The sequence below is a fragment of the Prosopis cineraria genome, unplaced genomic scaffold (genome assembly GCF_029017545.1).
Source record: "Prosopis cineraria cultivar Desert tree isolate PC_DT_omini unplaced genomic scaffold, ASM2901754v1 PC11, whole genome shotgun sequence".
In the NCBI taxonomy this organism is placed as follows: domain Eukaryota; kingdom Viridiplantae; phylum Streptophyta; class Magnoliopsida; order Fabales; family Fabaceae; genus Prosopis; species Prosopis cineraria.
The window spans coordinates 38,230,957-38,247,404 of NW_026555342.1; the positions used below are offsets into that span (position 1 = coordinate 38,230,957).

Sequence of the window (16,448 nt, forward strand, 5' to 3'; positions counted from 1 at the left end):
GATAAGTATCCTTTTATTGACTATGAGACATGGATAAAATTTTCTGAAAGTAGATATGATCCCAAATTTTTGATAAGTGAAAGAAAAATAGATATTCAATTGTTATTATTAAATTTTTATTTTTAATAAACACTTCTTATTGTGTTTTTTAATAGGAAAAAAGTAAAAAGAGTCAAGAGCATCGCAAGAAAAACCCATACAATCATACCATGTCTTGAGGAGGATATAAACATGTTTATGATATAATGCTTTAGGAGAAGTAGGAAGCTAAAAAAACAAGTAGCAGGGGTTAATGATATTAGAAATATTTCCCCTTCATCTCCTATTAGTCGTGCTGAAGTGTGGAAGAGAGGGCAAATGAATAAAAAGGAAGAGTTTATTACTATTAAACCTAAAGAAAGTGGCTGCAAAGATTGTAAGTATTTTAATAGTTAACATTTAGGTTATAAGATTTAAATATAGTAATTGCATTGGTTTTTTGCATGTTCTAGAATTCTCTTACAAAAGCAGCTTCTCAAGGGACCTTTACATCTACTAGCAGGAAGGATATATTGACCACAACCTTGGGTAGTAAAGAGCATCCAAGCCATGTTAGGGGAGTTCTAAAAGGTGTAGGTATAAGGTAATATTTTAGAACACCACCCTCTAATAGTATACGGATACACCAAGTGGAAAAGATGATAGCAGAATGCAAATCAAGCTTGATAATGGAAAAGCAATCAATGATCAGTTTCATGCATATGCAATCTCAACAAGCACAAAAATATGGTAGTGTTTCATAGGCAAAGTATGATCCTAACCTTTCAAATCAAGGATTGCCATGCATAATTTATTTGAAAAATCCTGTAAAACATATAGTTGCATATGAACAAGTGTATAACTATTCAACTATAGTCCACCACTAGCAGTTATAAGATAATCAAGTAAAGATCATTGTTGAAGTGGTCGTGGATGCTAATGCTCCTCTGCTATTTCCTAATGAAAAGGTGCAAATAGTACGACAAGCTCAATAGCCTTTTATTATTTGGTTGAGAAGGCTTGTTCAACAAGTTACTGAAAATGTATGAAAACTTTATAATTTTGAATATTTCTTAATTAATATGGTAGATATTTCTAACTTTGATTATATATTAATTCTTTAACAATCAAAAGAATCACTGGGTTCTAATCCCCAACCGATTCGAGATGACTTGAAATAGTTAGCTTCCATGATTGTTGACATGAATGAATTTCCTAATAAAATACAAGTAAGTGAGGTCATTGTTAGGAAGGATATTACTTTTCAAGTCATCAAAAATGATATTAATGCTCTCATTATTATGGAATAGTTGAATGTATCAATAATACAAGTTTTTATCACGTAAGTGTTTATTTTTATTTATAATTTAATATTTTTATTTATCATTAATATTTTTGTTATTATCAAAGGTTTCTCCATAAAATATGCAACCAATTTGATGTCAGTTGTTATTATGGATTCTTATCCCTACTCTTAACATCAATTGGAAAACCGAATTAAAAAGCATCTCATATTGAAAGTGCAATGAATAAGCTAAAGAAGAGGTGTTTTTTTGCACCAATTGTTGAAATGTATTAAACATGTCATTCATTTCTCTATTTATAAAATATTTATATAATTATGTGATATTAATATAAACTAATATTTTGTAATAATCATTAGATGTTTCCTATCATTTGTCCCCATGAAAATACTATATATTAGTTTTATTCATTATAATGGGATGTAAGAGACAAAATAAAGTCATTGTTTGAATCGTAAGTTTTTTGAATGATTTTTTTTTTGATATTATTAGCATCTTTTTAATATATTTTAAATGTATATATTTGATAAATAGATCTTTATTTTGTTATTGGAGGACGGGGGGATATAATTGACAAGAAAAAAAAAAGAAATCAAGTGAATGCGTGTGCAAGTAAGTATTTTTAAACAATTTCCCAAATTAAAATAAATATTATAATATTGATTTGATGAATTGAATTGATTTTAATTTTTTTTCAACAATGTGCTCGACAATCAGAAAGTGTAGAGTGTGGTTATTATATGATAATTTTCATATATAAAATCATCATTCAAGACATTACCCACTCATTTCATAAGGTAATAATTTGTTAAAAAATAATTTATATTTTACTCTTTACCCTATATTTGAATTAATATTCATACATATATTTTTATTGATATGTAGCATTTTAACAGTTTAAAGCCATTTTCCAAACAAGAATTGAGACATATACGAAATATGTGGTCTACTTACTTTTTAAAATTGATAAGTTAGAGTGGATAGTTAGATAGATATTTGTTTTGGATATGTAGAAATTTTAATGAATATATTTGTAATTGTCTCTAGAGCTTCTATTTAAAAAAGGACACATACCACGATAGTTGTATATCAAACTGTGGTAAAATATATCTTTTCGTGATAGTTATCATTACAACTATCGTGAAAAATAGCACTTTTCACCACAATTGTAGACAAAACTATCGTGAAAAGTGGTTGATTTGCAAGCTATTTTTTATGACAGATGTTGTTATAATTGTTGCAAAAAGTTAATATTACAATGACAGTTGTTGATATAACTATCGTTGTAAGTTTAATACTTTTCTCTATAGTCCTTTAGAGACTATCGCGAAAGGTGTCAACTAACAACTACACCCATTTTCAAAAAAGAGCTGAGACATATACGAAATATGTGGTTTACTTGCTTTCTAAAATTAATAAGTTAGAGTAGATAGTTAGATAGATATGTGGTCTACTTACAACTACACCTGTTTCTCCATAGTCCTTTATTGATATGTAGCATTTTAACAGTTTAGTATCATTTTCCAAACAAGAGCTGAGACATATATGAAATATGCAGTCTACTTACTTTCTAGAATTGATAAGTTAGAGTAAATAGTTAGATAGATTTTTTTTGGATATGTAAAAATTTCAATGGATATATTTGTAATTGTCTTTAAAGCTGCTATTTATGTATAAATGCAGGCTTTTGTGAGTAAGGGATTGAAAGAATACCAAATATGTATTCTTTTAAAAAAAAAGTACACATACCACAATAGTTGTGTATCAAACTGTGGTAAAATATATCTTTTCATGATAGTTATCACCACAACTATCACAAAAAGTAGCACTTTTTGTGACAATTGTGGACAAAACTGTCACAAAAAGTGGTTGATTTGTAGGCTATTTTTCGTGATAGATGTAATTATAATTGTTGCAAAAAGTTAATATTACAACGACAGTTATATCATGTAGTTATAATTGTTGCAAAAAGTTAATATTACAACGACAGTTATTGATATAACTGTCCTTGTAAGTTTAATACTTTTCTTCACAGTCCTTTAGAGACTGCTACGACAGGTATCAACTTACAACTACACCCATTTCCCTTGTGTCACGAAAGGTGGTTTTCAACTGTCATGAAATATGGTTTTTGCACTCCTGATATGCTCACCGATATCCTTTAATCATATTATTTTTACTTTTATTTTTCAATACATTCTATTCTAGTAAGCAAACATGACCTAAAGAAGTTGGCTTTTGAAAGTTGATAACTTTTTTAATATACAAACAAGTCATGTTCGAATATTTACAAGTGATTGTTTAAATATGAACAACAAGTCCATAATTAATAACAACTCACAAAATTGCTTAAAAACAAGTTATAATATGTGTGTGTTATCATATTTTGCAGTATATAATTAATACTATTTGGCTATTTAGTAGTGATATTCCTTTTGAAAAATCAAGGGACAAGGGTTCAAATCCTCACTTGACTTATTGATGAATTTAACTAGGTTTGACCTCTAGTTGCTGCTGACAAAGAGCATTTAAAAAAAAAGATTGAGGGACGTTTACGTCATTTCACTAGAATTTTAATTGCAATCAAAGCCTTAGGCCTACAAAATAGTTTTAGATTCTATTAGGTTATCTTTGTGAATATTTTTATTTTGAGGGCCTTTATTGAAATTCTTCCTTTTTTTAAAAAAAAAAAAGGAATCATCATACGCACACATATATAAAAAGAATCATCACTTATATAATTTATATTATATATATATATATATATAAAGTTGAATTAGTTTTGGTGTTCTTCCTGTGATTATAATTTAGGATATCTTTTATGTAATTATGTGCTTGTCCTTTCAAGTTTGGTTGTTAGTTTGAAGATTGGTTCGGTCTGTTATTTTAAATATTTAAAGATATAAATTAAAAGAGAAATTAAAATATATATATCTTTTGATTTTAATATTCGAATCTTGAAATACAAGTGAATTACGTAAGTAATATTTTATAATTATGGTAAAAAAAGTAATACTTTATAATTAAATAAAATAAATTGGTTTTTGGATTTGAGTTCAAGACAATATTTTAAGTTGAGTTTGGGGATTTGAACTTCAAGGATTTAAATTTATATGAAGATATATAAAATTTAATATTTGATTAAAGGTTAAGATAATTCTTGTTTTTAGATATTTGCTAATTAAAGAATATTATTTATTGAGCTAGTAATTTGGTCAAGATGATCTCTTTTGCACTGAGCTCAATTTGAGTTGAGCTTAAAATGTCCAAACATATTTAAAAAAAAAAAAAACTCAATCAATTCCAATCCTAACACTTTGGAAGCCAGTTCAAATATCCAAATTTTAATTTTGAAAATTATTTTATTTTATTTTTTAGTCAATTTCAATTTTTAGCTTAAAATTAAAATTAACATTTTTCAAGCAATATAATATTATAATACACTTTTTTCCTACCATTAATAAGCATTAAAAGAGTAAAAAGAAAAGTATATGATGTAATATATTGTGTTTATTTTTTTCTTAATATTTAAAAGAAAACTTGAAACAAACAATCATTTGAACATTGAAATTTCATTTATGAGTGTGCAATGTCCGAATTAAGAGTGCGGGAGAGAGTTCTTGAGTGTTAAGTAAATGGTGAAATAAAGTTTAATTTCATTTTATTAATAATAAAAAAGTATTTGGGTATTTCAGTTAAACCCTTTCACGCAATCCAAATAAGCTTGAAGTAAAGAAAAATTTTTAAACTCCCAAACTCAATTCTAAAATTTTTTTGAGTTTATTTTGGATTGGTCTATTGGGCTTAATCTGAAATGCTAACTCTAATCATTTTTAATGAAAAAAACTTGTATACTTAGCTCACTAGTGAAAAAAATACCTTTTTAAACCAACCTTTTTAAATTGATTTTTGCACAGACAGTCTAGAAAATAGAGGTAGCAGCAACATTGTAATATTATGGAAGAAAAGTTTCTTTGAAAATACTACCATAGTAAAAAAGGAATTATTATGGAAGAAAAAATATTTCTAAATCACTACTGTGGTATAAAAGAGTCAAAACAACTTTATAAAGTTTTATTTTGATAGAAAATGATTTTTTCTCAATTAATGAACAATTTCATAATAGGTTAAATTATATTTTTGCCCCTTGAAGGAAAGCATAAGGGCAACAATGTATGTTAACCTAAAAATAAATACTAGTGATTACTTTAATTTAAGCAATGATTACTTTTCTTCTATCAATGATTAGAATGGAACAAACAATTATAACTTTTTCCTTACAAATAATTTGTAGAGGGAAGTCGTAAGTGCTTATTTGCATAGGGAAAGTTGTAATTGCATGTTTCAATTTTGTCATTGCCAAAAGAAAATAGTCATTGTTTAAATTAAAGTATTTATTAATATTTACAACACTTGGACTCTAATAAATAAAAGATTTGACAAGAAAAGTTGTAATTAGTTGTTCTATTCTAGTCATTGTCAAAAGAAAAGTAGTCATTGCTTAAATTAAAGTACTCACTAATATTTTTTTATTTTAAACTAAGGGTATTTTAGTCATTTAATAAAAAATCATTAATGTCTGAAAGGTCTCTAGGGACTTAAGGAGAATCATGATATTTTTACAAGATCACATTGTCATTTGTATATTTCATAGGGTTAAAATGCATTTTTATCCTATATTTTCATTTAAGGAGTGCTAGGTAACCTATATTAGTAAGTAGGGTATTTTTTCCTCAAACTATTTTCTAGAGGAGCAAAAATCCCCCTCTAAAATATAGTTTAGGAGGGACTATGCCCCACTTTTTAGTATAAGGTGCACAATGATTTTCAAAAGAAAGTATAAGGGTAAAAATACACTTGAACCTTTTTATAATTGATTGTCACATTAAAAATGAGTTTACTATAGTAAAAAAAATTTAACTTAGTAATACACTAAAATCCATGTATCTTAATTTGATTGGATAAAAATATATTAAGTATATAAGACTAAATATATAAGTCCTGCTTTTTTTTTAATTTGATGGATATAAGATTTATTGAGATAAATTAAAAGAGGACATGCAAGATGTACATCTTCTTGTTTTAATTTTCTAATTTTGAAACATCCATGTGAATGTAAATAATATTTTCCGTTTAAACAAACTAATTTGGTAACGTAAAATAAAGGAATGACAATTGCAGACTCATAAATACATTAATGACAATTTTAAACCTTGAATAATTGAAATTTCATTAAGGGACCATGGCCCATGCAGATAATTAAATTATACATGGATTAACAAAATTGCTCTTATAAAACAAATGCAAATATCCTCTCTCCCCAAAACCTTCTTCAGCCAATATCTTTGTTAGTATTCCCCTCATTTCTTTCCGTCTTGTCCATGTCAAAAACAAAAACAAAAAAAAAAATAAAAAGAAAAAGAAAAGAAAAAGAAAAAATCTCCTATCGGCTGAGATCGGCATAGAATAGGCATACTTTACACATTCATGTTCTTTCATTACTGCAATGTTTAAAAATATTAGTCCTTATTGATTCTCTACCAACAAAACTTCAAAAATTGTTTATAACAAAGTTTTTGATAATTTAATTTAAAAATTACAAATTTTTCTTAATTCATTTCACATTGCATCTATTTACAATATATATTTTTACCATTTATTATACTCTACTGGTGTATAATCAAATATTATTGACTATAGGTAAACATCTTCATTACGTATAGGGCAATACAGAGAAGGTATTTATTATAAGTTATTGTTCTATAGAATATTTTCTTATAAAAATTTATCATAAATAATGTATGATCCCCATTTAAAGAAACTGTTATATATATATATATATATATATAACCCATGATTGGCAGTATCATACTAATTAAAGTTATTATTATAAATTAAGCAGTTGTGCCTCTTGTTATTACGCGTGGCAACCACAATAGAGTGGGTGCAACTGCTGAAGCGTCACCATGTTGAGTTTCTAATATTTTAATTTCGCATGAGTGTAATTTTTCAAAAAAGAAAGTTCTTTCTTTTCTTGTCATAATTATTTATGATTAGATTAGTTAAATCAATCTAAATCGTCAGATCAACAAGATGGTAAATCAGACAAACTTAAAGCAAAATCGACCATATTGATTTTTGGAATGGAGAAAATAATTGTAAATTAAAGTTCATATCCTATAACATTAACCCATTCCATCATATTTAGGATGAAAACCAAAACATCAATTAATGAAGAGCAAATGGACAACCAAACCACGAATTTTATGTGTGTTTTTCTTATAATTCAAATTCTTCCAAACCAAACAAGGGCATCAACTTTTCAATTAAGATACGATGATATTTTAATCTAGGATTAAAATATAATATATTTTTTAATTAAATCTATCTTTATACAACAATGAAGATTTTATACATAAGAATAAATAATTTTATTAGGTTTCGATGATATAATCATTGAAAAATAATTAATTTATATTAAAAATATCTATTTTTTAAAATCATAAAACAACTAAAATTGATTTAAAATAACTTTTATTGTCTTTGTTTGATGGCCAATTACTATTTAAAAAAGAAGAAGGGAGATCTCATCAAAGGCCTACAAAAAAAGGATATTGACGAAAAAAAGGCCCAATACAATTTAAAATCAACTTTTTAGGCTCAAAGACTTGATTGCAATTAAAATTAATGACATTCCTATATCTTTTCTTTCTTTTGTTTTTTTTTTTTAAAGGGTCATCATCGCCTATCACCATAGCTTTGGCGGTTAAATCTGCTCAAATATGCCAAGGGGCCAATGGGAATTTTAATTCTTGATCCCTTGATTGTTCAAGGGGAATGTTAGCATTGAACCACCAAAGCACTTTAGACATATATTACAATATATATATATATATATATATATATTTATATTATAACTTTTGCTTTTAGACATTTATATAAATTTATGTTAATTGTGGATACAATGTTATTAATATCTGTACATTTATTTGTAAATATTTAAATATGGCTTATTTATATATAAAAATAGTTGTCAATTTAAAACCCAACTTGTTCAATTTTTTTGCAACTTACTCCATTATTAGTGACAAGTGATCAAAATTATGCTAAATAATATATATATATATATATATATTGTATTTATTTTTCAAGCTTTTGCATGAGCTTTTATTAATTTTGTACTCCTTGTTATTAATATTAGAACATTCACTCATAAATATTGGGCCCTCTTTGTGAACACATATTCCATGGGCCTTTAATGAGATTCTCCCAACAAGAAATTACTAATAAGGATTGGGTGTAATTGAAGAGACAAGACCCTCACTAAATGATAAACAAACATTTGAATTCCTATTGAAAGAAGTGCCCAAATTTAATATCCTAGCATATCTTAAAAAAAAAAAATCTATAATAAGAGGATACTTATAACTAAAAAGGAAAACATTACTTTGAATCCCTGTGCTTTGTTCGTATTTTGTTATAGATCGTTGCACTTTTTTTCAATATTTTAAGTCCTTACATTTTTTTTTGTTGTGTTCTAGCACTTTTTTTTTGTGTTCTAGGCCCCTATGCTTTTATTTTTTTGGTGTTTTAGGGATCTAGAATGTAAAAAATGTAAAAATTTATAATAAAATGTGAGTAAAGTGTAAGAATCTAAAATTATATTTTTTTGTGTTAAAAAAAAAAAAAAAAAAAAAGAAAAGAAATGGCATCCACAGAATGCTGTAGAGCCTCAAGGGCACCTACAATAGGCCGAGGCTTATGAAAGAGATGACTTCTCTGTTATGGGCCCAATGGGCTATATATAGTGGATCAGACGAGATGATGATACAAATGATCGATTGCCTTGAAAAACAAAAAAACAAAAAAACCAGATCAATTGCAAGGCGTTGAGGTGATTTGGAGGAAATTATTTTCATTCATTCAAATCTGGCGTGACCTAGGACTATTTTTAATTATGGGATTAAGGATTGAATTCCATTAAAAAAATATAATTAAAATTTCATTGGAAATTAGAATTTTGAATCTTTTAGTTTTCTAGGGTTTTTGAAACGTTGATTTAGATATAAAAATATCATGATGTCAATTATATTGTCTTATTTCTTCTTGTTTCACTAGTTTTTTTTTTTTCCAGTTACTTGTATTGGAGTCAATTTATAGCAGAATTTATTCATCCTTGAGAGATAAAATGTATGGTTAAGGAGCATTTTTTCTTCTAATTTTTCTTTTAATAGCGTTATGTACTTTGTAGTGAAAGGTGAGCAATATCTCCCTTAAACAATTTTTTTCATGAGTAAAATTGCTCTTTCACTAGAGACTTGTCATTTTCTCCATTATTTGTTTGCATGAAACAAGTGTGAAGCTCACGTATAGTGACAGTAAGACATTATAATCCATTTAACTTTCATTTCATTGTTAAAATTGGGCTTAATTCTTGCCATTAGTAGCTTAGCTCATGTCAAATGGTCAAAATAGATCAAAATGACTTGTTATCATTGTGTGTGAATTTCACAATTATTTTACATCAATCAATAATGGAGAAGATGATGGGTCTTTAATAAAAGAGCGATTTTGCTTCTAAAAAATATTTAGGAGGATACTGCCCCACCCTTTAATACAAGGTGCTCAGTACTTTTGAAAAAAATTTAGAGAAAAAATAATTTTTTAACCCTAGAATGTAATATCTTCTAAAATACACTAAACACTTAATCATCTATTATAATAAAAGATTAATCATATAAAAGAATTACCATAACAAAAAAATTAAATCCTTTCATAAAACATACCATAGAAAAAATAATAATTTAAAAACAAATATTTTTAAAATTTACTATGGTTGAAAAGAATCAAAATACCATTTACTTGTTAATTTGTTAATAACTTAAATCAACTTGTCATCTCATTAATCTTTACTTGTTAATTTATCAAAGAAAACTTGTCAACAAGGTTTAATATGTTGGTAGGCATTATTATAACTTAAAGAATACTTGTTAAAAGTTTAAGTGAATTTTTCATTTTAGCAAAATTTATTTGTGAATTTATCAAGGGAAACCTCTCAATAAGATTTGAATATGTAAAAAATGTCTTACTTATCAAAAGCTTAAGTGAAGTTGTCAATCATTTACACTTACTAGTAAATTTACTAATATTTACTTGCATTTTAGTTTCCAAATCATTAATTTGTCAGTTGTTTAAGTCAAGTAGCCATTTTATTAACTTTTACATGTCACTTTTTTTAAACCCAAAAATTTACATATCAATTATTAAAGAGAACTTTTCAACAAGGTTAATATGTATAAGATATCTATATAATAAGAAGCGTAATTGCCAAATGGTTTACTTTTTTAAACTTTTTTATAAAATATTAATTAATCCTTTAAGTCTTAGTTCATTTTATGCTAAGAGACCATATGTTTGAGTACATTATTATAAATATTTCTTTAAATATTAAAAATATTTACATTGTTACATTTTGAATAAATTGACCCACTAGTTAAAAAAAAATCTTGTGTCAAAAAAATATATATCAAATTTTTAAAAATTTAAAAATATGATCAGTTCACATTGACAAACAAAGGGTTTATCATTGATATATAATGATAAATAATTAAAAAATATAATAAACTAGCTATAATATAAAATGTAATAAATGATGAATTGTTTGCTTAATTTGGTCCTAATATGGGCTATATCTACTAAAGATCCTTATATTTTTATTATTTTAAATTATTAAATATCTTAAAATAATATTTAGGGTTAAGGGAAAAAAATTCTCAATAACTTTTTTCTTCAGAAACACTCACTATCTTTAAGTGAATAATGATGCAGGAGCACCTATGAATTTATTTTAGTAAATGAAACTTTCCATGGATCATGAAAATGCCGAACTTCTATTAGTCTTGAAATGGACCACAAATGCGTACTTCTACATTATTGTTCATTTAAGTATATCTGGTGCTATTGAAAAAAAAGTTATTGAATATTTTTACCCCATAATCCCAATATTTAAAATGTATTTTAATCTTGATTTTTGAACTTTAAGGCTGATGATTTTTTTTTTAAAAAATTGAGTTTTCTATATTTTTAAGTATCACAAAGATATATTTTTATATTTTTTATAATAACTAAAATAATTAATTTTAAAGTAAAAATTGAAATTTGTTTAGCATTGAAAAATAAATTTATTTATAATTTGGGTATTTGGTCCTAAATAAACTCAAAAGGTTATAAGGTATTTGAGTTGAGCTTAGTTATATAATTATTTTTATAAATTCAACTTTATTCAAACCTAATTGAACTTATCTCGATTAAGCCTGACTAGCTCAAATTATCAATTTTATTAGAGATATTTTTTTGATTATTCTTTCCAAAATTCTTCAAGACATATAAACTTTACCCCATTGATTCAAAGGAAATGGGATCCCTGCCTTAGTGAGAGAATTTCTCCTCCCTTCAAACCTCACTTGGCTAAATTTGTCCACAAATGTTACAAATGGCTTAAATTTTTCACTTAAAATATAACCTGCTATCTGCCACCTGATCAATGCCAAATGGGGTTTTTTTTTTAATATCATTTATGCCAATTTAACAGTTTCAAAAATAAGGACTAAATGGATTGATAGCAAAAATTTAATAGACTCAATAAAAAGGAAAAAAAATAGGGACCTAATTCAAAATCAAGAAAAACTATAAGGATTGAGAGATTAATTTTTTCTAATATAATTTAGTTATAAAGAAAATTTCTTAACAATGTTAAGTATACAACAACAACAAGAAGAAGCCTTTATCCTATTAGGTGGGGTCGGCTATATGGATTGTAAGACGTCATTATACTCTATTATTTATTAAGCTTTTAGGAATATTACTAATTAAGAGATCGCATTCAACAACTTTCGAGAGTGTTCTCTTAGGCCTTCCTCTACCCCTCTTAATAGAGCTCAAATTATATGTTCCACTCTTCTCACTGATGCCTCCCGCGGTCTTCTTTGTACATGCCTAAACAATCTTAAACGATTTTCTATCATTTTTTCTTAATAGGTGCTACCCTCACTTTTTCGTGTACGTGCTCATTTCGAATTTTATCTTTACTTGTATGTCCGCACATACATCGTAACATTTTCATCTCTACTACTTCAACTTTATACTCTTGTTATCCTGTTAGAGCCCAACATTCACTACTATATAACATAGCCGGTTTGATAACAGTATAATAAAATTTTCCTTTAAGTTTATTAGGCACCTTACGATTGCAAATAACTCCTATAGCTTTTCTCCAATTAAACCACCCAACTTGACTCCTATGTAAAATATCCCCATTAATTTCGCCATCATTTTGAATAATGGCTCCCAAATATCTAAACTTTTTCACTTGAGGTATAATTTGATTTTCTAATTTTACTTCCAAATTACTGTCGACTAGTCTCTTATCAAATTTACAATATAAATATTCTGTTTTACTCCTACTTAGACAAAAACCTTTCGACTCTAATGTCCTTCTCCATAACTCAAGTTTACAATTAACCTTTTTTTTTGTCTTTGCTATAAGAATTATATCATCTATGAAAAGTATACATTTGAGAATTTCCTCTTGAATATATTCCATCAAAACATTTAGGATCAAGTTAAACAGATAAGAACTCAAAGATGATCCTTAATATAGTCCAAAGAAAGTTCTTTGTTTGACCACTAGATGTTCTTATACTACTTTTTACCCCCATCATACATATCGTGTTTGACTTTAATATAAGCAATCCGTACTCCCTTCTTTTTTAAGGCTTTCCAAAGTACTTCTCTTGATATACGGTCATAAACTTTTTTCAAATCAATAAAAACCATATATAAATATTTATCTTTACAATGATATTTTTTCATTAATCCCCTTAGTAGATAAATCGCCTCTGTAGTTGATCTACCTGACAAAAAACCAAACTGATTCTCAGAAATACTTGTCTCCAACCTCAACCTGTGCTCAATTACTTTCTCTCACAATTTCATTGTGTGGTTCATGAGTTTAATCCCTCTATAGTTAGTACAATTTTAAATATCTCTTTTATTTTTATAAATAGAAATTAATGTATTTCTCCTCCACTCATTAGGCATTTTCTTGGACCGTAAAATTACATTAAATAACTTAGTTAACCATTTTACCCTTTCTTCACCTAAATATTTTCACACTTCAATAGATATGTAATCAGATCCGTTGGCCCTACAATATTCAGTATGTAAGTAAAAATTAATAAACTGTTAAATGACAAGTTTGTTTATGTCTTTAATAAATATACCCTTCATATTATAAAAACATTGTTGACATGTTTCTCTTAATAAATTGACACTTTGAGAATTTATTTAGCCGTCACTGCTAGAGTTTCGGAAACCTCCAAAAAGGTCTGCTATGACAAGCACCTCACTACCAGCAACGAGGCTTCAATGGCCGCCAATGCTGGTGGTGGAGAATAACCCTTTTTTCGTTTATACATCAAAAAACAAAACAGAAAAAGCAAACATTAAATTAAGGGCATGTTTGGTTTATGTTTTCTTTTTTTTTTTCAAGTTTTTTATAATACAGTTTTTAAAATTGTTTTCTAGTGAGAGGTGACTCATACAAAGAATGCTGAGTTTACTATGGAAGCTTTTAAGGCATCAAGTCTAGATGGTATCCAGGCTCATTTCTTTTAGCAATAGTGGCACCAAGTGGGGGACAAGGCTAGCGCTATGATTAATAGTTTCTTTGAAAATCCGGCGAAGGTTTAAGGAAGTAAACCAGACTAATTTGGTTCTCATTCCTAAAATTGACAATCCTTCCTCTCTTAAAGATCTGCATCCCATATTCCCGTGCAATGTTAGCTTCAAGCCGATGCAATGTTAGCCACAGAGATGAGAGGAGTTATGAGTCATTTAGTTAAACCTTATCAATGCAGTTTTATTGAAGGGAGACAAAGCTGTGATAATCTTATCATAGCCTAGGAGATCATTCATTCCATGATAAATAAGAAAAGGAAGAAGGCTTTGTGGCTGTTAAAGTTGAGATGGAAAAAGCCTATGACAGGCTTGATTGGTCTTTCTTGAAAGATACTCTTCTGCAATCAAGGCTGGATAACTCCATTATTAATCTTATCATGGTTTGTGTCTCTACAAGTGTCATCAGAGCGTTATTGAATGGAGAAGATACTCCATAGTTCTCTCCATCCAAGGGACTTTGGCAAGGCAACCCTTTAAGTCCTTATCTACTTGTGCTTTGCATGGAGAGACTTGATCATATCGTCGAGAGGGAATGTAGTGCTAAATACTGGAAACCTTTTAAATTTTCAAGTAATGGTCCTTCTATCTCTCATTTTTTTTGCCGATAACTTTCTCCTTTCTTGCGGAAGCTTCCCTGGATCAAATGGAAACAATCAATAGAGTCATGACCAATTTTTATGGAGTGTATGGTTACAGGGTCAACATGAATAAATCTAAACCTTGTTGTTCTCCAACGTAAATCTCAACAAGGCGATGAAGCTTAGCCAACGGGTTGGTGTGAGCTTGACTAGCAATCTTGGTTTAAGTGGAGGTCTTGGTTTTAAAGATCTTTATACCCAAAATAAGGCCTTCATGTGTAAACTATGTTGGGGAATCCTGTTAAGCCTGATACTCTTTGGGTTAAGTGTCTTAAAGTGAAGTATAAATGTGAGAGGGGAGGGCATCTTACTATTTAAAAAAAAAAAAAAATCCTGTTACACTTGGAAGGGAATTGTGACTGTTTGGGACAACTTTCTTAAGGGAGTTAAAAGGAAGATTGTGGGAGGAAATGAGACTAAATTTTGTTGGGCTATCTGGACTCCTAATAACCAACCTCTCATCACCTATGCTCTGAATCATGAAAGAATTGGTAATCCTAGAGCAATGGTTAGGGAGTTTATTACCAATCAAGGTACTTGGAATATTAGCAAAAGAAGATATTTTCTTCCTCTTGATGTGGTTAATCTCTTAAGCAGCATCCCTACTCCGAGAATTGAAGGGGTAGACAGCTATTGTTGGATTGGATCTCCAGATAGTACTTTCATTGTGAAATTGGAGAACAATTGGCTTGCTCCTAGGTGGGTTAAAATTTTCTTTAAGTGTCTCATGAGAGAATTCCAACTAACTCCCTTAGAACCAAGAGAGACTTCTCAGATAATTACTTGTGTTCCTATGAGTGCAACAATGAGGGAACTATAATACATATACTTTCGTGACTGTCCTTGTGTGTGTGAGGTTTGGAGAGCTTTTATTAAACCTAACATGTTTCAGAGTTTCCTTTGCGGTAATTTGCGGGTATGGATTAAATGAAACTCTCAACATAACCCCTGTACTAGCGTACTTAATCAATGGCCATGGACAAAAATATTTGGAAGAGTGTGCTAGATTCTCTGGACTACTAGATGTCAGAAAATTTTTAGTAATGGATCTTCCTAAACTAATGAAGTCATTCACAAGTGCCTAGCCCAACTCATGGAGGATGTTGTCAATCGAACACTCAGAGACAAGCTTTTTCACACAGTGGGTGAGCCTCAAGTTCAATGGACTCCTCCACCTACTGATTTTGTACGAGTCGACGTAGATGCATCAGTTCAGCAAAACCAGTATGCCACCTGTGGAGGAGTGATTCAGAACTCTCAGGGTGAGTGGATTAAAGGTTTCCATAAGGAACTCGGTCATATGTCTGCTGTTACTGCTGGGATTCATGCCATTAGATTGGGGTTAGAAGTCTTCAAATGTTTAGGCTTTACCAGAGTCAAGTTATATTCTGATTCCCTTGAATCCATTAACATGCTGACGAGAGATGGAGGTGTTGATAATAGATTTAGGGATGTTCTCGAAGAAACCAGGAACATAATGTCCTCTTATATTCACCAAGCGTACAGACAAGGCATTAGGGTAGCAAACCTTCTTGCCAGAAATGCCCATGGAATGGGCGAGAACTTGATGGTGGTGCATATATTATGGTCCCTAATGCTTGCAGGGCCTTGATGTAGAACGATTTTGCGAGTAGTTAACTTGCTCCTCGTTGGGTTTTAGTTTCTGTCTCTTGTCTGTTATGTAATTTTCTTCAAGCATTAAGCTTGAGTACTTGCATTTAAAAAAAAAAAAACAAAAGAAAACAAAATA

At 28.7% G+C, this 16,448-nt stretch overlaps 1 protein-coding gene across 1 annotated transcript; it reads left to right on the plus strand.

Moving 5' to 3' along the window:
* The first annotated feature begins 15,791 nt into the window (after nt 1-15,791).
* On the plus strand, nt 15,792-16,310 carry LOC129286497 (uncharacterized). The gene has a single exon (XM_054922453.1). It carries the CDS (start codon nt 15,792-15,794, stop codon nt 16,308-16,310), a length of 519 nt encoding a protein of 172 aa, XP_054778428.1.
* Nucleotides 16,311-16,448: the final 138 nt, after the last annotated feature.